The 24,449-nt window shown below is 46.3% G+C and overlaps 1 protein-coding gene across 1 annotated transcript in view; it reads right to left on the bottom strand.

Moving 5' to 3' along the window:
• ADCY10 (adenylate cyclase 10) overlaps window positions 1-23,925 on the bottom strand; it is a 68,306-nt gene extending 44,381 nt beyond the window's left edge. Inside the window, exons 1-14 of the mRNA XM_065409931.1 lie at window positions 23,781-23,925; window positions 21,390-21,494; window positions 19,738-19,776; window positions 18,590-18,733; window positions 14,399-14,604; window positions 12,462-12,558; window positions 11,334-11,422; window positions 10,446-10,637; window positions 9,966-10,087; window positions 8,943-9,019; window positions 8,561-8,750; window positions 4,887-4,942; window positions 3,261-3,414; window positions 1,317-1,509 (exon numbers count right to left, since the gene is read on the bottom strand). Of these exons, the coding sequence (XP_065266003.1) occupies window positions 1,317-1,509; window positions 3,261-3,414; window positions 4,887-4,942; window positions 8,561-8,750; window positions 8,943-9,019; window positions 9,966-10,087; window positions 10,446-10,637; window positions 11,334-11,422; window positions 12,462-12,558; window positions 14,399-14,604; window positions 18,590-18,733; window positions 19,738-19,776; window positions 21,390-21,494; window positions 23,781-23,925 (1,809 nt within the window). The remainder of the gene's footprint in view (window positions 1-1,316; window positions 1,510-3,260; window positions 3,415-4,886; window positions 4,943-8,560; window positions 8,751-8,942; window positions 9,020-9,965; window positions 10,088-10,445; window positions 10,638-11,333; window positions 11,423-12,461; window positions 12,559-14,398; window positions 14,605-18,589; window positions 18,734-19,737; window positions 19,777-21,389; window positions 21,495-23,780) is intronic.
• Between the last annotated feature and the right edge of the window lie 524 nt (window positions 23,926-24,449).

The following is a 24,449-nucleotide window of genomic DNA, read 5'->3' as shown; positions in this document are numbered from 1 at the left end:
ACACAGGGTTTGCATCATCTAGGGCATGTGTACGTGAATATACCAAGGCCTCTGCTTCTAGATCCTCCGTCTAAGTCCAGCTGAACAATTAAACTACCATCTGACAGCTCTTTGGTGACCTATGTGAAATAAACTGTTGGTCTTAGTCCTGCTCTTGGTAGGAGGGTGCCTACAGCAGAGGAACTATGGGTGAAATCCTGGCCCCACTGAAGTCAATGGCATTGACTTCCCTTGTGATTCCGTTGACTCTGGTTGACTGACAGTGGACAGGCTAAGAACTGGAGGGGCTGTGATAGCTGAACTGCCCTCTCACCCAGAGAGGTGGTCCTTTCAGAGCAGAGGTCGGAAGTTGTGTGTGTACAGCAGGCTCACTCTGCCATTATGGGAATTCTGTGGATAAGGAAAAGGGTTTCGTTCTCCAGGGCTGCTGAGCCTGCACATTTCACCCAGCTTCCATTTTTGAAGCCTCACCCTCCATGACACCTTTTTCCCCTTAGGCCTCTTTCGAAATTTGATGTTTCCATGCTGTGCAGTGACAGGCAGCAAAAGCAAATCTTTGAAGTGTTTAGAACAAGAAATGAACTCCCCCATTTACTTTTATGGCAACCAATGCAGCTACCAGGGCAAATCTTTCCCTCCACATTCAACTTTTCTCCACTCCTGTTCCCCTTGAAAAGTCAAATGCAACTTCTCATTGGAGGGGGTCCTCTTACCATCACTGATTAGTATCCACCCATTCTCTTAACTGCTCTGCAAGTGCCCTAAGCCCCCATCTGAACCCCCAACTCCCCAAGCGCTGCCTTCGAAGTCTTTCCTGGGATGAGTAAGGGCTATTTCTTGCAAACCTCACAAGTCTGTGTGGAATTGCTTCCCTTCCTCCTGTGTAGCTGCAGCTGGCCGACGTTCTGTGAATATCCTTTAGAATGTATAGGAACGAAGTCCAGGGTGTGTGCACAGACTAGGATTCAGGCTCACCAAACAGGTCAGCCTCATGACCGCAAGAAGGCCAATCCCAGAATAAGAGTGAGGAAGTGGGACAGGTGAAGTGGATGGCATCAGATCGACAGCATCATGCCACTAATTCTTCCATGCAGATCTAGGAGCAAACATTTCTGCAGCCATACCCAGCACCCTGTAGATCCCAGTTATAATGACTGTGTTGAATTTCATGAGAATTCACACCTTTGAGCCAGCGTGCAATTTCAGGGTAAGAATAAAAAATGCTGAGATGCCGAATTGGTGTGAAGCAAGGTAAATAACAGAACCCAATTCCACAGACAGGCTTTTCCCCAGAGAGTGAGGGCTTTCTCCATTACCTGAACACGAAAGATGTTATTCAGGAGGCAATAGTAGGACTCTTCTACCACACCTTGGAGTTTGCCTTGGAGGATGCGCTCTCTTGCAACGTAAGATTTACAGGCATCAATCCCCAGAAACACGGCCATGAGTGTCTGGATGGCAAAAAAATTCTGCTGCACATTTACCTTCGTCAGCTCCATAGCAACAACCCTGCATGGTTAAAATGAAGAGAAATTATAAGGAAGTTCTAATGGGGAGTCAGGAAGAGTGAGCACATTCTGAGAAAGAATTACAGAAACACAAACCTACCACTTACCACATGGACATCTAGACACATAGAAAAAGCTTCCAAATGAAGGAGAAATAATGGAACCAGGGTTCTTCAGCACTTTCTGATCGACCTCCAAGACAACTACAAGACATTTCAGCACCTGATTTTCTTTATGGATAAATGGCTGAGGATCAGCAAAGGATTTGAGCAATGTCTCCTGGTCTCTGTTTCCTCCATGGCTGGTGCAAAGCAACCTAACCCCAGAGCTCAGCCTCTCCATTTTTTGCTTTTGTTTGTGGGACACAAAAGATTAACAGCCTTGAACTGATCTCCAACCACCTTTTCTAACCACACCCCTTTGGGTTACTGTCAGAGTCCAGACTGATCAGTCTGTTTATTGTCTTCTGGAGAACACACCCTTGTCAAAAGCACCTGGCTGCTTTCAGTTCAGTTCCATGCATTCCCCTGGACTCTAAAGTCATCCTGCATTGAAAGACATGCAACCAGACATACCCGTGAGCATCCATCCCATTAGAGCTGCTCTCATTGCCATATCGCATGCATCCAAAAATGCCTTTTCTTAGTGATGGGCCATCTCCCAGCCCTTCACTAATGACATTTTTAAAGTCTGTCCATTTCTCTTGGGGAAAAAAACCCAGCACACTTATGAGCTTTCATCCACAGTTCAAAAGTTGCATTAGCCCACGAAAAGCTGAACAAAACCTTTTGAATTTTGAAATATCAACATTTTTAATGTTGAAATTTGAAAGGTAAAAAGGACTTTTTTTTGTTAATATTGACAATTTTCATGGAAATCTTTCCCCAGCTTTCAACCAAGTATTGAGCTGATCAAAATATTTCAAAATTTGAAATTTCAAATTAAAGGGGGGGAAAATGAGGGGAGACTTAATAAAACAAATTTGCAGAATGCCCCCAATTTATTTTTTAGCAGCTCTCCCACATACACTGTCTTGCTAGACATGTTTCCTCTTTAGCATCTCAGTCGAATAGCACTGAAACATGAATCTGACTTGATCTGGGTCATGACAGCCACAACCAAGGAATCTCTCATAGGATGGATGGGAGAGCCATCTCTTTTTGATGCGTTTTCATGCCCTGCTAGTTTTGAGGTTCCCAGAAATCACACTTCCCATATGTTGCCAGAAAACAGATGGACGGCTATTCCTCCTGATTCATGGGAGGTGGATAGCTCAACAAATCAACTGGACAAAAAGCCACAGTTAATCAAAGAGCAGGTGAGGTTAATCCTTTGAATCATGAAAGGACCCATCCAACCATAAGTGAATCTTTCAGATTGCCTCATTTATTAAATGAAGAATTAGAGCAGTAGGCTGGCATTGATAGGTACGATTGGACCACTGGTTGTTTCATTGCCCCTGTGACTGTGCTGGCTATTCCTGTACGTGAAATAATAGTTGTACTAAAGGAGGAAGTTACTAAAAGCTCCTCTCCCCCATGCAGGGCTCATTTAAGCCATTAGAGGTCAGCTTTCACCCAATTAGACAGGCATTTGGCCATCTCAGTCTGTGCCAGCCTCACAAAGCCTCCATACCATTTGGCATTATTGCAATCTCTGTAGGAATGTTGCAGCTCAAGATCACGATCCAAGGGCAGAGGTGTGTGGGGCACAGGGGGTCAGGTGTATCAAAGTGAAGTTAAAGGCACTTACTTGTGGCCAGCCTCCTGGCCTAAGTAGGCAATTTCAGCAAGTAACTGGCTCTTTCCAGAGCCCATAAGGCCTTCATACATTATGACGCGGCCTTCTGTAGACCCCACAAATCCTTTCAATAAAGTGTCATAGATTTCAAGCTCTTTTTCCCGACCTAAGAAACATGGAGTGACTTTAAGAAAGCAAAGACCAATGCACATCCCTTTCCCTCTTTGCTTAGCAGTGGCAGCATGTCTCCACCCATATTGGAAATGCATACATAAGTCACTGGTTCATTTCCACCTCTGCTGCAATCCTTATCTATCCCTTTCTCCCCACTCATTTTGATAATTGCAGCTCCCCTCTCTAGCATATTCCCAAACCCGACTGTCCAGATTCCAGCACACTGCTGCTACCCTCCCCACCACACACACAAAGAAGTGTGACCACATTATTCCTATCGTCACACAACCACTTGTTCATTCCAATACCCGGTGTCACTCTTCAGATTTGTATCCAGTCTCCTTTACAGACCCTGAGCTACATTCACTGGAGCTGGCACAGGAAAGTATAATTTACATCTCTCCTTACCAGCCTGCCAACCAGGAGATTCATCAGCTCCTACAGGGCAACAGGATTAAAACTTAGAGATGAGGTAGGGCTCACCTGGTATTTATCTCATAGAGCTAGAAGGGACCTTGAAGGTCATCAAGTCTAGTCCCCTGCCTTCACTAGCAGGACAAAGTACTGTCCCTGACAGGTGGTTGTTTTTTTTTTTTTTTTGGTTGTTTTTTCCCCAGATCCCTAAATGGCCCCCTCAAGGATTAAACACACAACCCTGGGTTTAGCAAGCCAATGCTCAAACCACTGAGCTATCCCTCCCCCCATTGGAGGTATTGGGATGCTGGAATCTGCATTTTGTTTCAACCCCATTTGTCAGTAAAGTGAAAAGATGCTAATCAAAGACACAAAGGGAGTGAATATGAGGGGTAAGAATGTGCATGTATTCCTTTGAGACAAGGTGGTGAGTATGAGGAATATCTTTATTGGATCAACTTTGGCTAGTGGAAGAGACAAGCTTTCAAGTCTCACAGAGCTACTCTTCAGGTCTGGGGAAGGTAACCAGAGCATCACAGCTACACACAGATGGTTAAGCATAAGGGGATCACACATGTTGCATGAGACCACTTAAAATGAAGTGGGCAGTTAACACCTCTGCTGGAAAATTTGTTTCTTCCACCAACAGGAACTAGTCCAATAAAAGCTATTCTCTCACCCACCTTGTCTCTCTCCTATCCTGGGAGCAACACGGCTACAACAACACTGCAAACATGTATTCCATACTCTTGTCTGACCATGGATAAATCCTGCGGTCCATAGCACCATATAAGACCTGCAGGATCAGGCACCACAACGTCAGTGTAAAGGCCCTGTATCTTTAAGAGCATCCCGAGCACATCTCAGAGCTTTACATTTCTGAATGATCCCAATGGTCAGTCACTTAATATCCTCAAGTAGTGGGTCCCCCTCAGACATTTCTCCCCACATCCATCTCTTCCTTGGGCATCCTCTTCCCAGCAGCAACAACTGCTCCACAGGTTCCTAATGACAAACCAACTGGAGTTCCGAAGAGCTCTGTCCACCTACCCAGTAAGTGGTAATACTCAGACCTCTCCTTGGTGAGATACGCTGTGCCAATCTTTCTGCAAGGAGGAAGAGAAAGGAAAGCTGCAGTTAAAAAGTGAAAATACTCCTGGTCAGACTGAGTGGGGGCGCAGCTGGGCTGCCCACTCTCTCTGAATCCAAGCACTGCTTCCAAGAAGGGTTTCATTATTCTTAGCCTCCTGCACCCAGAAGCTCAAGTTGAGATGGGGTGAAGTAGTGTCATGGGGTTTCTCTTCAGAAGAGCGCTAAAGAAACATCAATAACTAAGGAGCCTAATGAGCCTGGTGTAATGGGAGGTTGTATTAATATCCATCGGTGAGAATTGGAGAGCTAAGAAGGAAATGAGGCACAGCAGCCTATGATTTCTCTGGTAAAGAACAATGCAATGCAATGCCTATTAGCCTGACTTCCTGAAGCTGCTCAAGGATCTGAAGGTAACAAACAATTCTGTACCGCAAATGGGTGAGAGATGAGAGACAAGTAGGAATAGACAGATTCAATAAAGCTTGCAGAGGAAAAGATAAGGAAAGCAAAAAAAGCAGAATGAGTTAATACTAGGCAAAGGCTGTAAGGGGAATAAGAGTTTCTATAAACATGTCATGGGAAAAAGAAAGTAAAGCCATGAATAAGTAAGAAGGTGAATGAAATCGATGATTACTCTGAGCTCCTGCGCTGCTTTTTAAAATCTCTCTTTAGCAAGCTATTCATTAACAATGGCCCGACTCCTGCAAATTGCTCCCCACATACGGACTCCCACTGACTTTAATGGGGCTCCCTCCACATAGAAGAACTTGTAGGAATGGAGCCTTGGATTTGGACAATGAGAGCAAGGCAGATATTGTATAAACAGCTGTTGATGAAAGGAGGTATCAGGATATATGAAAAAACAGAACACATGCAAACTTGGTCTCTGAACTCAATACTAGCTAGCTACACCACAATTGCTATGAATTGGGGGGGGGGGGGTTGTACTGCACCTTTAAATTTCTGACAGCACAGCTGATGCAGCATGTTCCAAAGAAGGGACCCAAACTGTGCTCCCTCATGGAGACTTTACTTTTGTTCTTTCTTAGTTTGTTGTGCCCCTTAATCTGAACTGAAAGTCATTTGGACTGAGTCTAGAGGGCTGTCTAGGTGTATGGAGAAACATTGAACGCTTCTACATTTCCATGGTGCAGTTCCCAGTCTCCTAGTAGCTGGTGCTGATGTGGGAGTGGGAGAGAGATGCAAATGAGACACTATAGTTACCCATTCTCTCAAACATGAGGATTGATTAAAGATATGCCAGTTGAAGGTATTTTTACACTGAGCTATTTGCTGTCCAAGCAGCTGTTTGTCTCTGTGACGGGTTGGATCACAGAAACCCCCTTGGGAGCTGCCACCCGATGTGCAAAGACTACCCCTGCTTCTGTTTTCCCTGCCAGCTCAGGACTCCAGCACCCTGTCTTGCAGAGCCAGACACTCCCGTCTGGCTCCAGACACAGACCCAGGGTCTGAATCACTTGTCCCAAAGCTGCAAGTTTACCTGAAAACAGCTCACAGAAGTGTGCTTGTCTTCAGCACTCAGATGCCCAACTCCCAATGGGGTCTAAACCCAGATAAATCCATTTTACCCTGCATAAAGCTTATGCAGGGCAAACTCATAAATTGTTCGCCCTCTATAACACTGATAGAGAGATATGCACAGTTGTTTGCTCCCCCAGGTATTAATACATACTCTGAGTAAATTACTAAATAAAAAGTGATTTTATTAAATACAGACAGTAGGATTTAAGTGGTTCCAAGTAGTAACAGACAGAACAAAGTAAGTCACCAAGTAAAATAAAATAAAATGCGCAAATCTATGTCTAATCAAACTAAATACAGATAAGTTCCTCACCAGTTCCAGAATGCTCCCTTTTACAGGCTAACCTCCTTTTAGCCTGGGTCCAGCAATCACTCACAACCCCTGTAGTTACTGTCCTTTGTTTCAGTTTCCTTCAAGTATCCTGGGGGGGTGGAGAGGCTCCTTCTTTAGCCAGCTGAAGACAAGCACACTTCTGTGAGCTGTTTTCAGGTAAACTTGCAGCTTTGGGACAAGTGATTCAGACCCTGGGTCTGTGTCTGGAGCCAGACGGGAGTGTCTGGCTCAGCAAGACAGGGTGCTGGAGTCCTGAGCTGGCAGGGAAAACAGAAGCAGGGGTAGTCTTTGCACATCGGGTGGCAGCTCCCAAGGGGGTTTCTGTGATCCAACCCGTCACAGTCTCCTTGACTAAGTTGCCTTGAGTTGATCTTGTGTGGGGAAGTACAGGACTTTGGAGATGAAATTCCCTAGGCCAGCTGTGAGATGATGCTCTGGATTCAGGCAAGGATGATGCACACTGTGGCTTTGAACAGACAGGACAGCACACACACCCTTTGTGCTGATCAAAGGAAATTTGCCCTTTCATCACCCCCCCACACACACACACCGTTGTAAAATGGAGGTGTGACTCTTGGAGCCCCTCAGTGCCAACTAGCAGTGGGTCCCCCTACTGTAACTCACATCAGGTCTGACACACTCATTGTCCCAAGTATCAGAGGGGTAGCCGTGTTAGTCTGAATCTGTAAAAAGCAACAGAGGGTCCTGTGGCACCTTTAAGACTAACAGAAAGTCTTAGTTAGTCTTAAAGGTGCCACAGGACCCTCTGTTGCTCATTGTCCCAACACACTGTTGTCATGATATATATCTCAAAGGTGTCATGAAAGATATCGTATGTAAACTGGTGCCATGCTGGTCCCAAAAATCATTGTGTGATGTATGTACAGGTTGGGTACAAAGAGTTATAGATGTGTGCTGGAAATATATTCATGAAAAGTGTTTGAGAAGTAGAGCATAAAATCCAGCCTGCCCTAGGCAAAGGCATGTGTATTTACCTGTCTGACCAGCTGGGCTACCAGCAGAGGACAATGGAAGTATATTTACATATAAGGAAAACAAAGACATCAAGCTAAACAAACGGGGGAGAAGACTCTGGACTTTGAGTAATATAAGGGGAACAAAAAGACCTTTTAGTTCTCTATCACTGCGGGGAGAGTAGAGTACAGCACCTTTTGAGCCTATGAAAGCTGGATTCTCTTGGCCTGAAAGGCAAGAGCTGCTGGAAACATGATGTAAGTGAGAAACTGCTTAGGCAAAGATTGCAACTTGCTAAGATTCAATTTTCGTCATTAGAAAGTTTGTTTTGTTTTGTTTTGTTTGTGGCCTTGCCTGTCTCTTTTCCCCTTGCTTAGTATCACTTAAACCCAAGGGCTTTGTGAATAACCTTTGTCTTATTTTATTACAAAACCATCTCAGTGCTGTGTATTAAAGTGAAGTGTGAGGCTTAAGCTAACCTAACAGGCTGGTGTGTGCTCTGTTTCTTTGGAGGCAGTGAGCGTAAAGTGAGAGGGACTGGATGCTGCAGGGAGATGTTTCTGGGGAACTTGGCAGCTGGGACTCACTAATTGTTACCGGCAAGCCAACATTTAGACTGGCAGAGTCTTGAGGAGTTTGCTGGCAAGGCAGACAGACTGGTGTGTCAGGGACCTGCCACACAGCTTAGCAGCACCAAAGCTCTTGCTCTTGCTAAGGCAGAGTGGTAACAGTGGCTCACAGTTCTGAGTGTTCTGAGCATGACGTCACAGGGGACACTTACGTTATGTCAATGATGCCAAGATAATGATAGACCATGCCGGGATTCACAACTCCTTTCATCTCAGTCTGGGGGAGCTCTTCAAAGAAGTAATGAGGCAGCCTGGAGTTGGCGTAGGTCACTGCATCACAGGACACTAACCCCGGATAATACATCATCATCCGGGCAGCGAGATTCACCTTCTGGCCAATGACTGTGTGGTGGAAAGAGCAAGAAAATGGGCACTGAAAAGTTAACTGAGCTCCTGCCCATCCTCCTGTGGACAGCTCCATATGTATCCATGCATACATACCCCTCCACCAGCAAAAATACGCAGCCTACACACACACTCTGTGGGTACCCAGGGGATACCAAACATGCACAGGACCAGAGAAACAGACTGTACCTGTGTATTCGTGCCTTACACGATGGCCAACTACTCCGCAGAACACTGGCCCACTGGTAACCCCGATGGAAACTAGCCTAGCAAGCAATGAGAGCAACATGGAGTCAGCAATCCCAAATGTCCAGTCCCTCTTGCCACATCTGCTCATGCACCCTCTCCCCACCCCCACTCCTGTAGTGCTAATTTGTATTGACTATCCCCGCATCAGCCAGCTAGGTCTCCCAACAGCCTGTGTGCAGCTCTGTGTGTGTGCGAAAGGGATGGAGAAGAGGGCAAGGAGCTTCCCTCACGCACGTCCCCATGTAATGACAGTTCTTGTGCTTCCCGGAGAAGCACTGTTGGAGTCCTGCTGGCTGACAGGCCTCGGGGTCCCCTTCAGCAGGGAGCTCCTCCACCGACTGCAGTCAAGAAGGACTTGATGGGTCCTTCAGAGGCCAGTGGGGTGGGGGGTGACAGTCAATAGGGGTTTGGCTCATGCTCTTTGTCCTGTTACCAATGCTCTCAAGGGGAAAAATGCCTTTAGAGATCAAAGAATTTGCCATTCTCACGCAAATGGAGCTGAGAATCCTGCACAGCTGGCGTCGTTAGTCTTTTGCTCTCTCTTTTCTGCAGGGACTGGACTTGTGGATTGGAGTTTCTTGGGCTGTTGTGGGATAGGTCAGTGAAGGTGGTTGGCTTTGCATTTTGCTCTGAATGGTGCTGAGGTTCACGGTCATCCTGAGCAGGTTCCAGATTCATGGCCAGTCACCACAAAAGCTCCATCAGCTGCACCCACCAGTATCACCTCTGAGGCTGAGGTTCTATTGCTCCAGTGGCACATAGCTGTCTTAGGAGGTCTGGGTCATGTAGAGTGAGGGGGAGCCCAGGTAAACTGGGCTAATCCCAAAATTTGTCTCCCAGCTGTCATGTCACTGCCTCCTGCCCACTAGGGGGGCCCTCCTGTTGGGACGAGGGAGTTTCGATGACAAACAAGCCCAATAGCACCCCTGTAGGCAACATGGAGAACTGCACCTTCCTGCTTACTTTATTTTCATGAGCATCTCAGAACAGAAGTTGAAGATTTTAAATGCGCTGTCCAAGGCGTGGGTGCTCTCGTCAGCCTTCTTATCCCCAGGGAGCCCGAACACACACAGGAATGTGCAGCCCTGCCAGGGAGGGGAAAGAAAACACCAGAGGGGTCAGGGTTTTTTCCAAAGAGCAAATCAGTATCAATGTCTGTGGCAAACAGTTCCACTGTGCTCCAGCTCTCCCACCCACCCTGTTAGAGTAGTGCTGTCATACAGTACCCCCAAAATGCTCTGGGAGACCCCACCACCGCCTCAGACTCAGTCTCTTCAGCACCAAGATTTTTATCATTCCTCCTGATCCCTGCCCTCCTCCTCCCTTCTCTATCCCTAATGACAATGCCACTGTCCCTCCTGCCTCCTACTAGTCCCTGAGTCTCAGGGGAATGATTGCCAGCTCCGGCTGCCCAACTGGAATGGCCTTGAAGCTCTGACCCACTTTGTCAAACATAAAGACTTTGTTGATTTTGCCACTGAAGACGTGGATGATGTTTGAGATCTTCACATTGGCATCGTGGATGGCCTTGCACAGATGCAAGGTATTGGCGCTTTCGTCAAACTGCAGGTTCACAAAGACAATTGTGACCGGCCGAAGCTCAGATAAATATTCTAGAGGTTGGTTGTCGTCAATCTGAAAGAGAAGAGCCAGATGTACTCAACAGTCCGTACTCCTGGTGAGCGGGAAGCATTCACTACTCCATATACCCCTCCTCCAGCTGGGCTGACTCTGCTCTCAGATACAGGTGCTAACTCCACGAGGGCAAAGATGTTTGATCAGCTATTGCCATAGGAAGGAGTGGGCCCCCATCAATGGGAAGCACTCTCCAGTCTCAGGATGATGATCCTTTCAGCACAGGACTGGGAAATGAGGCTAGGCACCAAGGGGATAAAGGGGGAGATAGCTGAGCAGAGCCTGTCAATGTGACTTTGCTACAACCCAGGTCTCCCTAAACTTTAAAATTTTAAACAGAACAAAGGAAAAACTTTTTCATACACCTTACAATTAGCCTGTGGAACACATTGCCTGCAGTCAAGAACTCGGCAGATTTCAAAAAATTATGACAACATCCAGTGTTATAATAGTAAGGATTTTTTTAAATAAAAGCCAATAGTTTTGGAAGGGATCTAAACCCTCATGCCTCAGGTCATAAGCCAAGGGAGGGGGAAGGAAAAAACTTTCCATGTGGACAAGTTGATCCACAACTACCCACTGCAGGGTTTCTTGTATTTTCCTCTGTAGCATCAGGAGAACCTCAGAAAAATTCTAGCTGTGTAAAGCACAGACCGTCAAGCCAAAAAATAAAATTCTGTGAAGTTACTGCAGTACCTTCTTCAGAATGTTTCTCATCACATACTTCCTGAGGGACTTCTCCAGCTCATCATTAGGAGACAATGTGGAGGTTGCTCTGAGGATACCTAGGGGAGGAAATTCAATGCTTTCAATAGCAGAAGGAAGACTTGTGGTTAAACCGTAGGGTTTTATTCCTGGCTTTGCTCAAGGGCAGACTTTTACCAGTGGGGACTGGACAGTGCCTGGATGGGGTTGGAGATTCTTGTCTAACCTATTTCACTTACAATCTTGAAAATGCAAATCACAGTTCCATAGGCACCGAGTTTCTAATCTGCCGGGGGGGGTTCCCCCCGGCTCCCTGCAGGCCCCGCTCCCACTCCACCCTTTCCCCCAAGGCCCCAGCTCTGCCCTGCTTCTTCCCACCCCCGCTCCGCCCCACCCCGCCTCTTCCCTGCCCCTTCCCACCCCTTCTCTGCCCAGTTCCATCCCTCCCCCAAGCACACTGCACCCTTTCTCCTCCTCCCTCTCCCCCAGTGCCTCCTGACACAGCGAAACAGCTGATCCGTGGTAGGCGCTGGGAGGGAGGGGGAGGCGCTGATCGGTGGGGCCCACCGGCGGGCAGAAGGGACTTGGGGGAGGTTCTGGTAGGGGGGCTGCCGGTGGGTGCTCAGCACCCACCATTTTTTTCCCATGGGTGCTCCAGCCCCAGAGCACCCACGGAGTCGGTGCCTATGCACAGTTGGGATTTTCTATTAGAAAATTCCTTGTGTGCTTATATCAGCACCACTGAAAGCTTGCTTACCCAGAAAGACTGTAGGCACTGAGCAGGGTTCCCTATAGTGTCTCTTCTTGCCAGCCAGGGGTCTCCATAGAGCTGACACAGAAAGTAGGGAGAGGGTCTCTTCTCCTCCACAGTCAGCGTAGCCCTTGCTGGTGTCCAGACAGGTTGAAGCCAGCAGGGGGGAGAGGGAGTTGAAATGCAGCTGGCTGCCTCGGGATTTTGGTGGCAGGGAATGGAGGAGGACACAGGAACTCAAAGGGGTACAGGGCAGGGGCCCCCATGTGCAGTCCATTCACCCTCTCACATTTACACTAACGGAAAACAAAGGAATCTCAGCCTGCCATCTCCCTGGGGTCAACACAGTAGAAGGAAGAGGCACTCACTGTTACTTTCACCCGTGGGGTAGTGCTGTAGGTATTCAGTACATTTCCAGAAGAACTTGTCGAACTCAATCTCAGAGATGTTCTTTATGTATTTAGCCTAAAGGCACACAGAATTAAAGGCGTCTGTCAGCTTCCACAAGCCTAGTGCAGAATTATTCAATAAAATGCACTCCCATCCTTCACTGTCACCTCCATCATCAACCTCCCTGTCAACTGGATGGAGGACACAGCAGTAATCAGAAAAGATTTTTTGGCTGGAGCAAAACAAGTGACGACGCTCCCAACAAATAGATTCTGCAGCCTCCAAAGCTGGGGTGCAAAGCCTTCCAATTCCACAATCTTTCTCCTGCTGGGTATCTGTCCAAGCCCCCAATCCTGCAAAAAAAAAATTTCCCCCCCATCTCCTAGAACTGGAAGGGACCTTGAAAGGTCATCGAGTCCAGCCCCCTGCCTTCACTAGCAGGACCAAGTACTGATTTTGTCCCAGATCCCTAAGTGGCCCCCTCAAGGATTGATCTCACAACCCTGGGTTTAGCAGGCCAATGCTCAAACCACTGAGCTATCCCTCCCCCCCTTACATACATGCTTACATACGTGCTTAACTTTAAGCACGTGATTGGCCCCACTGATTTCAATGGGCTTTCTCAGATGCAGGTGCAGAACTGAAGCCCAGCTTCTTCTCATGACACCTGTCACTGAACTATCTCAGTGCCTCCAGAAAGATACTAACTAAAATCACAATAGGCCCACGGTCTGATTCGCCTCCCCATTCTCACAGCTGCTCTCCAAGAACCGGTGCAAGGTGTAAGAGGGGGGTGCTCAAAATAACTGGTGGGCTGCAGGTAGCAATGCTCCCACTTCCACTCCCTGGTAGGTTGGTCGTATTTTCAGAGTTCAAAGCGGGGACACCGGGATTGGCGAGGGGGATGGATCAGGGAATTGGGTGTTATCCTGTCAGGATGAGTACTTGGGGCCTTTTACAGGAAAAGGCAGGGCAAGTGAGAACAGTATTTACCCTTCTGTGACTCCTTTCTTGTTCTCTCCTAGCCCTAATATCTCCCATTCCAATCTAGCTGTACCCTACCACACCCCGACCACCCCCTCCACAGTCACTGATTCACCCACACCCTCAGTCACCAACCGACTCCATCAACCTTCCCACCCAACTCTTCCCTCAGCTCCCCACCTGCTGAGAAACACGCCCCATAAACATACCCTTTCCCCCAGGCTGAGATCCTCCCTCTTCCTAACAGACCTCCACAGCTCAGGCCCACACCCTCAGCTCTGAGCCCTGGCCACCAGACAGCCCCAGGCTCAAAATGCCCCCACACATCCCTCCAGCTCTAGCAAATCCATCCCCAGGCTCCAAAATCTTCCCCCTCCTACCTGACACCCATCACCACCAATCTCAGATGCCCCACAGGTCGGAACCCTGCCCCCTGCTCAGAAAGCTCTGGTATTCGCTGCTCTGCACCTCCTCCCTCTGCCACTTGCATCCCTTCTCTTGCAGAGACTCTTGCAGGGGCTGGAGGCTGCAGGGAGCATGGGTAAAGAGCCCCATACTCTGGCTCTGTGGCTCTGTCCCCTGCACTACAACAGCTACACTACCCAGTTCTGAGATCACTGGTGGGGCTTACCCCCCTTATTCCCTAACGACCAGCCACTCCTGGCAAGAGGAAGCCAAAGTTAAGTCCACATTCTACTATGCCTTCTTACTTCATCACCACTTTCAACTTTCGCATCACCATCCTTCTCGGCCCCCTCTGCCCAGCTGGTCCATTGGATACAGGCCCAATAACAGATATACACACAAGCATACGTGTGAGGTTGCATCCAGAAGAAGACAATGGGGCACGTAAACACACCCCAACCTAGATAACAAGGCAATACACACGCCACTGGTTATGAACAATTGTTGCACACTCCACATTGCCCACCTTCATAGCTCTTTGATCTTTAATTCTTTCTATTTCTATCATGTTCCTGTTACAGAGTTCCCAGCAGTTCGGCGATAGAATAACCTCGCTTGCTTTTGCTAGGTTTTGGGCCAACCGAACTTCATCCACTGCTCGGCCAATTACCAGAAAATATTGGTGCTTATTGTCTCCAACAACAACTTTGGAGATGTGACCTGCAGATAGCCCTGACAAGAGAAACAAGATTGTTATGGAGGGCATTTTTACTTTACCATTTGTAATATATGTATCTCAATTATCTTAGAAGCGGATTTTGGAGGCCAACCTATTTTTTGGGGGGTGGGAGGTTTGGATCAGTTCTTGACAATATGTGATATTTATTCCAGGAATCTGAGTATTTCTAGAACAACACTCTCCAATGAATTAAACAGCATGTCAGTTAATCAATAATAATAATGCACACATAATTATAAGGGTCACACGGTAGCATCTGTTATAAGGTTACAAATCGGTTTCCATTATAACAATCTGTTTATATCTGAAGAAGAAAGCAGTGTGCTGTAATCTTGGACTCCCATTCAGACAATATCTGGATCTATGAGATTTATAACAAGCTGTGTTACTCTCTGTGACGTTGCAGTCTATATGGTTTTATAAAAATATGTTAATGAGTGAATATAATGTAATTGGAATATGCTTCATGCAAAAGGTCTCTTGTAAGATATCATTACAAAGCTTATAATCTACTGAGTGTGATCATCCTATTTGTATAAATGTACCACTCTTGTATCTGAAACTAGAAATATGAAATATAACTCTGAGGGCCTATTGTAATTATGCAAAGTGTGGGCCATTAATGGTGGTTTGGAATCTTGATGACTCCCATTAACCAGGACAATTGTCTGCAGATGGCTGTGTTTTACCTGTAAGTCTTCCTGTATATGTGTGTGCTGGCAAGTGGGCAATGAAGTCTTGCAGTGACATGTGATCATGTCACCTGAACTGGAATCCATCTTTAACCTGGTGTCTTTCCATTGAGAAGGAGGGGGTGGGAACCCAGAGAGGGACAAAGGATTCCCGCCTTATGCAAAAGATATATAAAGGGGTGGAACAGAACAAAGTGGAGGAGCCATCATGAAGAATCCCCTAGCTACCACCTGAGCTGAAACAAGAGCTGTACCAGGGGAAAGAATTGTGCCCAGGCCTGGAAACTGTCCAGTCTGAGGAAAAAAATTACTGAAGCATCTCTAAGGGTGAGATTATCTGTATTCAGTTTGATTAGACATAGATTTGCACATTTTATTTTATTTTGCTTGGTGACTTACTTTGTTCTGTCTGTTACTACTTGGAGCCACTTAAATCCTACTTTTTGTATTTAATAAAATCACTTTTTACTTATGAATTAACTCAGAGTATGTATTAATACCTGGGGGAGCAAACGACTGTGCATATCTCTCTATCAGTGTTATAGAGGGTGAACAATTTATGAGTTTACCCTGCTTAAGCTTTATACAGGGTAAAATGGATTTATTTGGGTTTAGACCCCATTGGGAGTTGGGCATCTGAGTGTTAAAGACAGGAACACTTCTGTTAGCTGCCTTCAGGTAAACCTGCAGCTTTGGGGCAAGTAATTCAGATCCTGGGTCTTTGTTGGAGCAGACGGGAGTGTCTGGCTCAGCAAGACAGGGTGCTGGGATCCCAAGTTGGCAGGGAAAGCAGGGGTAGAGTTAGTCTTGGCACATCGGGTGGCAGCTCCCAAGGGGGTTTCTGTGATCCAACCCATCACACTCTCGAATTGGGCTTGTCAGCCATAGGTGGATTCATCAGGCACTGACTAGACTTCTTATGCGTACACCATGATCCAGTGGATCAACAATTGCCTATTATTATACCTGATCATAAGTTTCCACAAAGTTCACCTCTTTGCCAATGAGTAATTTATTTCAGATATGGAGCATAATGTTTACACTCTTCTCATTTAAAATAATTGTTCCCATGCTTTTTTCTTCACAGACAGATAACTCAAAAACAACTGGAGCTTGGTACTTGGCATGTAGCAAGTGCCCACTGAGGCATACATTCATGAACAAGTTTGAGAAACATTGGCTGGATAGCAATAAAGTGATATGCAATTCAATAATCCCTTCTGAACCTGCTCAGTGCAGCACCTACTAAGACTTTGAGTTGAACTCAGTAAAAAGCACTCTCTCATTTGGGACATCACTGTACATTCTGTCTGTGTGGTCTAACCAGGGGGCCAGCAAGCAGAAGGATTTTGCTCTCAGTCTGCTGCTGCTGGGAGTTTGCGTGAAGGGAGCTTGTAAATGTCTGCTTGAAAACACACACAGAAAAAACATCCAGATGTAATCTAAAACTCCCCAGCTTAATATAAGGAAATGGCAAAAGAGCAAGTTCCTGAAGATCCCAAACTTAGGTGGCTTTACATTCCTTTGCCAAACAGAAAGGAACAGAGGTACTGTGAAGGCACTTCCCACAACCCTAATGGTTAGCAACTTCCTGTTGCTTTCCATGGATGTGAAATACTCAGAAGTAGAGCTGGTAAATAAAGGGGGGACTCTTTCCACTGACAATTTCAATTCAAACAAAAAATAATTTTCATCTAAATTTTCCATTAAAAATTTTGATTTTCAGCAGAAATTCAAATGCTGAAATACTTTGGCTGAAAACAAAACAAAAAAATTGATTTGGAAATACTGCCACTTTATTTATGGGAGTTGCAGTTCTGATGCCTCAAGCTCCCATTATTCTCTATAGGTTGGGCTCTCTAGTTTGACTACTAGTATCAGAGGGGTAGCCGTGTTAGTCTGGATCTGTAAAAAGCAACAGAGAGTCCTGTGGCACCTTTAAGACTAACAGATGTGTTGGAGCATAAGCTTTCGTGGGTGAATACCCACTTCGTCAGACGCAAGATCTGACGAAGTGGATATTCACCCACGAAAGCTTATGGTTCAATACATCTGTTAGTCTTAAAGGTGCCACAGGACTCTCTGTTAGTTTGACTTCATCACCCATGATGCTTCTTAATGTCCTCTCTTAGTGAGGGGAAGTGGTTAATAATCGGAGGAGTCTTTGTTCATTGTGTACAATGGGAGATGTAGTCCAGCTAGGGAGGACATTAGATGACCAAAATACAATTCCCATGAGGCACTGTGGCAGGATTTCTAAATCAAAATATTTCAGTTTTCAGCTGTTTGGGGTTTTTTGATGGAAAATTGAAATTTTCCATGGAAAACAGACACTCTTCATAACAAAAATTGCTTAGTAGAAAACCCAATTTTCCGTTGAAAAACAGTTTTGATGGAATTTTGTCCACGAGTCCTAGTCAGAAGCTATTCAGAGACAGTCATAGCTCTGTAAAAATAAACTAGGTACAGTCAGCACCGATGAAAGGTGCCAGACTGGCACCAATAAATTGTAGTTGTTTATTCACATAATAGATACAGAATGGCCAGCTCTAGGACCAACTGCCCCAAACTGCCTCCCTAAGGTACTTCAGTCGTTTGATCCCCAAGGCCCATTCAGTCCTTGGCTTCTCCGATGAGACTGTTGTTTCTGAATGTAAGGATGGTTTACGTGTCACAGATATATGTCTGCTATGAACTAAAACGAGACCTGCAATGCATTTCACATGAGCCACCAAGCAATCAGATAGGAACGAGTCTTGGTCACCACTTCCACAGGCTCAATTTGAACCAGCAACTTAGAGGTGAAATGCTCTTTATTCCAGTCCCCAAAAGACTCTCCTCTCTGACCAGAAATACATTTTCCCTACCACAGAAGCGGCTTTTCCCATGCAGCTGCCGAAAAGGATGCAACTGATCAGATCACTGAGCAATTAACATCTTTTACAGACTCCTGGCACACTAGAAATTGAACGAGATTTGGGCAGGGTGTTTCTCAGCGGCATATCTTGGGAGCAAGGGGAGTGGGGGCTCATGTGACTGTACACTCAGGAAGCAGAATTGCCTACTGGTTAGGGCAAGGAACTGGCAGTGAGGAGTCCTGAATGCTCATCCCATCTCCACCACCAACTCACTGTGTGACCTGGGGCAAGATATTTCATCTCCATTTGCCTCTGTTTCCCCCCCTGCACAATGGGGCGAATGCTTCCTATTCACTTTTGCAAAGTGCTTTGGGAATGTGCTCTCTAGTGACTGCAAAGTATTGTTATTCCACTAGTAGCCACAATACCTATCTTCACTCGGAGCTTCAGACCCACTTCAGTTTCACGAACCCCATACTCTTTCTGGATCCTCAGGCTACATTTCAGCGCCAGTGTAATGATATCGCTCAGCTGGCTTCGTTGCACTTTCCACAGTGCTAGCAGTGCATCCCCTGGGGAAGACAGTGTGACAGAGACTTCTGGGATACATGCTCTTCTTGTTTCTAAAGTGCTGACAAAGCCACTTGGCTTTTCAGCAAGCCACAGCAGATCTACCTGTACCTGCCCAGCACTCTGACCCACAGAGAGATTGCTCACTAACCACCCCAAACTCCTTAGCAGCTCCTGTGAACAGACCAACCCCTGTATGCTTCTAGCAGCTGTCGGTTGTGACTACCTCTTCCCATTCAGTAATGCCCTGCAGCTGCTTTTTACAAGTAAACCTTCCTTCCCGGTGATCCCTTATAGCCACTGACTGCAAGTGTCCCTTCCCCATCAGTGACCCCTTGCAGTGGCTTGCTGCATGTTCCCCTCCCCTCTCCCACACACACAAACCTGTGTCCGCTGGCTCAGGTACATCTAAGGCATTGCACCTCCTATCGCCCTTGGGCAACTGCTAGCACAGTCATTCAAGCCAAGATCCCCAAAGGTATTTAGTATCAGGGGGGTAGTCTGTTAGTTTGTATCCACAAAAACAACGAGGAGTCCGGTGGCACCTTAAAGACTAACAGATTTATTTGGGCATAAGATTTCGTGGGTAAAAAACCCACATCTTTAGATGCATGGAGTGAAGAAGTGTATCCATGCATCTGAAGAAGTGGGGGGGTTTACCCATGAAAGCTTATGCACAAATAAAGGTATTTAGGTGCCTAACTTCTGTCTGAGCTCAGTTCTAAAGGAAGCACCAGCCAGGATTTCTCAATCAGACACAGAGGAAGGGGAATCGGGGTTGTTTCTAACTGAAAGATATAGTGTAAATTCTTGCTTCTTCCAAATCATAGATCAGCCCTGTGGGAATAGGAGCCAGAGAGACGGGTACAATAGAACAAGAAAAGGGAGTTGGCTAGTTTGAATGCCGCCACTGTCCAGAGCCTCACAAGTCAAATGACAACGGGAGAGTAGGCCGCTCTACCCCACCCCAGTGCTTCCTCCTTAGATATCACAAGCTAATAAATACCTGCAAAGTTCAAGATATCGCCTCCATAAATCAGCACCTCTGCAGCAAGAGAAAAGGCGAGAGAAGTTACACACAGCTCTTGTCAAAGAAAATCATGGAACAAATTGTTCTGTCGATCGGGGGATGGGCACGTGTGTGTGTGTGTGTGTGTGTGTGTGTGTGTGTGTGTGTTTGTGCATGCACACATTGAGGGGGCATATTTTGCAGAGTAGGTATGACTGAGTGAGCAAGATGGGGTATGTTTGAGCATGTCATCACAACAAAGCTCCCAGCTGCTGAGGGCTCAGAGCAAAAATCAGGGAGTTAAACTCCATCTCAAAAGCCACCATAAGGAGGCAGAGCACAGTGTTTCTATGGCAACTAGAAATATCCCTTCCCAGACTGACCTCTTCTCCCAACCCTTCAAATCCCCTACTGCTCAGTTCTCAAAATGTCACATCCAACAGGGAGGGCCCCAGGGACAACCTGAGAAGCACTGCTCCATGGGAAGTTTTGAAGCAAGTTCTCAAAAGCAATGTGACAGCAGGAGATAAGGAAGGATGATCCAGTGGTTAGGGAGCTAAGCGAGAGACTCTGGAGACCTGGATTTGGTTCCCTGCTCCATCACAGACTACAGGTGTGACGTTGGGCAAATCACCTGGCCTCTCCATGCCTGGGTTCCTTATCCGTAACATGAATAATAGCTCTCCCCTACCTCACTTCCTCACAGGGGTGTTGGAGGCCATATAAAAGCCTAAGATAGACAAGGAAGGGCCACATTGTGCTCTGAGGGTGTTGGGATGCTTTCTAGATCCTGAGAGGGAATTGGTAACTTTTGTCAGAGCTCAGATCCCCAAATCATTAGTGTGCTGATGTCACAGGGTTACCCTACTCCTTGGCCACATAAACAACAAGACGTTGCTCTTCCAGTGAAATGGGGTGGAGACGATTGTTCCCTCTAATTTTTCCCACCCATGTGCGGAATGAATTTTGTTATGTGCACCAATATGGAGGTGATGTGTGACACATAAAAAAATTCATGTGGTGAGGGTGGGGCCGGGGCTGAGAGGTTAGGAGTGTGGTCAGGGCTGGGGCAGAGGGCTGGGGAGCAGGGGGTGAGGGCTCCAGCTGGGAGTGCGGGCTCTGGGGTGGATCCGGGATGAAGGGTTTGGGGTGTGGGAGGGGGCTACGGGGCTACGGCGGGGAGAGAGGACTCCCCTCAGCTCTTTCTCCCCGCATCAGCACCTGGGCTGCGGGGGAGAGGCGCCTGGGGAGAGATGGGGCCGCAGGATAAGCGCCCATCCCCCGGCTGTGGCGGATTCCCTGAGCACCTGCATGGCACTGAGAAGGCTGCTATGTGGCCGTGCAGCTTACAGGGAACTTAGGTGGAGGCATACACCAGGGTAGAGCCAAAGGAACAATGGACTCTTCAAAGCAGGACACGCTGTGCCAGTGAGGAGCAGCAAAGACTGGTTCCCAAAGCAGCTCCATCCAGCCCTCCTAATCTTGGGAGATTTTCAAGGCTCCCTAAGTGACAGAGAAGATCCCAACCTCCAAGTAAAGAAGAGCCCATGCTGCTTAACAGAACACCTTTCTGATGGGCATTTCTTCAGTTCCCCAGACATGAGCCAAGGAAGTGCTCTCAGCGAGGGATCATGCTGCTTGTTACTTACCTTCCACAATATCCCCTACGTAATGATTGAGGGCCTGCGTTAGCTGTTCAACGCCACGGTCCAGACTGGTGTCCATGCTAAACTTCTCCGTCAGTGCAGTAAAACCTGTAACACAAACAGCAGTCAGGCAGCCACTGGAGGAGGCAAGAAATGGCAGATGATCTCAGCGACTGCAGTCAGACATGCTTTGTGTTACCTAAAATGTGCTGGATACATAAGAAAAAAAGTTTAACAAAACTTATTTTCCATTTAAAACTGATTTATTAAGCAAAGGAAGTATTATCTGTAGTTAGTGAATTCAACTGGAGTTTCTAGGTCACCACGTCCTTCAAGACTTTAGAACAAGTCGATCGCATCCTCTTTCACCTTGTTTTTGTTTGCAATTGGAAGAGGAAAACAAGCATTCCCTCTTTTTCAACTTCCAACTGGCTTCTTAATTTTGAATGAACTAGTCTTTGAACTGAACTAGCTGAATAAACAGAATATTTTCTTTATTTCATTCTGCACCGCACAAGAGGCTACTGCTGCCAAAAACTGGTTTAGCACACCAGCTAACTCTGGTTCCAGGTGCTTAGCAAGTGACTTCCACCGGCTCATTTGAAATGAAATTTGACTTTCATTAAAACTTGCCAACAAATGTGTACTGCTAAGTATTATTTTTGTATGTAATTTAAATGATTTTAATAGGCTATAAGTTTAGGCCTTAACATAAGTTGCTAATTTCAAGTTTAATTTTAAATCGGGGTTTTTTTTCTTAAAATAAATCTATATTTAAATAAAAATAATCCTATTTAAATAAAAAAAAATCCTTTTATATTTTTTTAATTAATTTTTATCCACCCGGCATGCAACAGTCCCTGATTTTCAAGTCCCTAGTTCTTTCAGTTCACTTTGTTCCTATGGTGGAACTCTCCCTGCTTTCTAGTTCTGATCCTTCCCCCACTCCATTTGACCCTGTTTGCCATGAGATCATGCTGACTCTTCTGAGAGAGGTGGCAGAGATCCAGGGGAACATGCTAAAAAGCATTAAGTCCTTTCTAGGTAGTGATGGGAAATTGCTCGTCTCCCATCAGACCTTTCACTTGCAGAGTGCCACAAGGATCAATTCTCTCTCCAGTCCTATTCAATACCTACAAACTGGTCAGACAACAGGGACACAAGTGCCAGCAATATGCAGATGACACACAGCTCTGCTTCTCCTTTCGCATGTACATATGACTATACCCCTACCACCAAGATGGCCCAGTGCTTGGAGGAGATCAGTTCATGGATGGAGAACACCTGATTAAAGCAGAACCTGAGCAAGACAGAGGAGATGCCAGTGGGTAGAGGCGTTTGCAATCACAGTGCAGTCTCCTTTGGTTGAAGGTACACATCCATCGTTGGTCAATTCAATCTGTAGTTTAGGAATGCTCGCTGATGATACAATCTCACACAGTAGCATCCTCAAGTAACTTTCTCTACAACATCCAGTTGTCTAGGAGAGACTCAACCTAGAGAATGATGACCTGGTCTCTGTTATATATGCTTTCCTCACCTCCCAGCTGGGCTACAGAAATGCAAAATACCTGGGCATAAAGCCTTCACGCCTCAGAAAACTGAGAATGTGGCAGCACATCTCCACAGCAACACAAACTACCACAACCACATCAAACCTATCCTCCCACATAATACAAAGTCAAGTTCAAGGTCCCAGTCCTTATCTTCCAGGTACTCTTTGGCCTGGGCCCATCATATCTAAAAAATTGCATAAAGTTCCAGGATGGGGACGGCAGTTGACAACTCTGCCCTGAGCAGCTGCTGCACCATCCTCTGCTACTCCTGTCCCAAACCCTTTTGAGCCTAAAGACGCCAATTCTGCAAAACGGTCAACGTAATAAAGATGAAAGTCCCTAAGCCATTTCAGCTGTGACTTCAGCTAGATTTGGGCCCAAGTCTCCCATTACCGCAGACAATATCTCTTTTAAACCTTCCATGTACTAAGGCTGGGCTTTTCAGAAAGGCCTAATAAGGGAGTTAGGACTTGTCTACACGGTGAGTTACTGCACAATAAGCCAAGGTGTGACTCTACAGCATACCAGCTTGCCACCCAGTCACTCATCGTATGGACACTGCTAAGTCGTGGATATAGCTTAGCATGCTGCTGGTTGAGAGCACAGTACATCAAGCCACACTCTGGAACTTTTCACTCTGGTGTAGCATTGTCCACACACCGAGTTAGTGCATGGCAAGCTGGCAACCTATTGATTCACACCCTGGCTTGCTACACAGTAATTTGCCATGTAGACAAGCCTTTAGGCACACAAATCCCATTGATTTTAAATGGAAGTTGGGCACCTAACTTCCTTGGGCCCTTCTGAAAATCCCACCCTTAATAATCTCTCTACCCACCTGAAATGTCTGCAAAAAGCAATACTCCATCAAAACTCTCAATGAAAGGCACCTCCTGGGAGAAATCACCATATACGATGAGATCGGGGACATGAGCTGCTACTTTCCCAATTGTAGTGCTGTCACTTGGCTTTCTTTGCTCCATTTTGGCAATGAATGCAATCTGCTGCCCAGGGTCCTGCAACACTGATGGATAATTCAATATATGATCCTCCCATTCAGGGAAGGAGGTGACTCCCACTAGCCTGCCATAACCGTGATCACTCTTGTGATGATCAGACAGCAGCCCCATCAAGGACAGGTCACAATTCACTGACGGAAGGGTCTCAGCCAGTAACATTCTGTGTATATCACAGTCTACATAGCTACAGTTGCTAGGTGAGACAAGCTTCCTTCATTAATGTATTTTAAACCCATTTACACAGAAATGGTGTGATGGGGTATAGAAACCCCACACGAGTCTGGGCTGTTGTGACTCTTGGATCTACAAGAGGCTCTCCTCTTGTAAACTCAAATGTAAAAAGTATGTAAAAGTTCTTAAGATGTTACAATAACCATGAAAAATAGGTCAAGTTGTTTACGACCCTGGATGTTGTAACAAGTCCAAAAGAACCAGACAAAGAAGTTGGATTAGTTTAAACCAAAAAGGTCATGTTGACATAATCCAAG

The sequence above is a fragment of the Emys orbicularis genome, chromosome 8 (genome assembly GCF_028017835.1).
Source record: "Emys orbicularis isolate rEmyOrb1 chromosome 8, rEmyOrb1.hap1, whole genome shotgun sequence".
Taxonomy (NCBI): domain Eukaryota; kingdom Metazoa; phylum Chordata; order Testudines; family Emydidae; genus Emys; species Emys orbicularis.
This window is presented reverse-complemented; position numbering and strand designations above follow the sequence as displayed.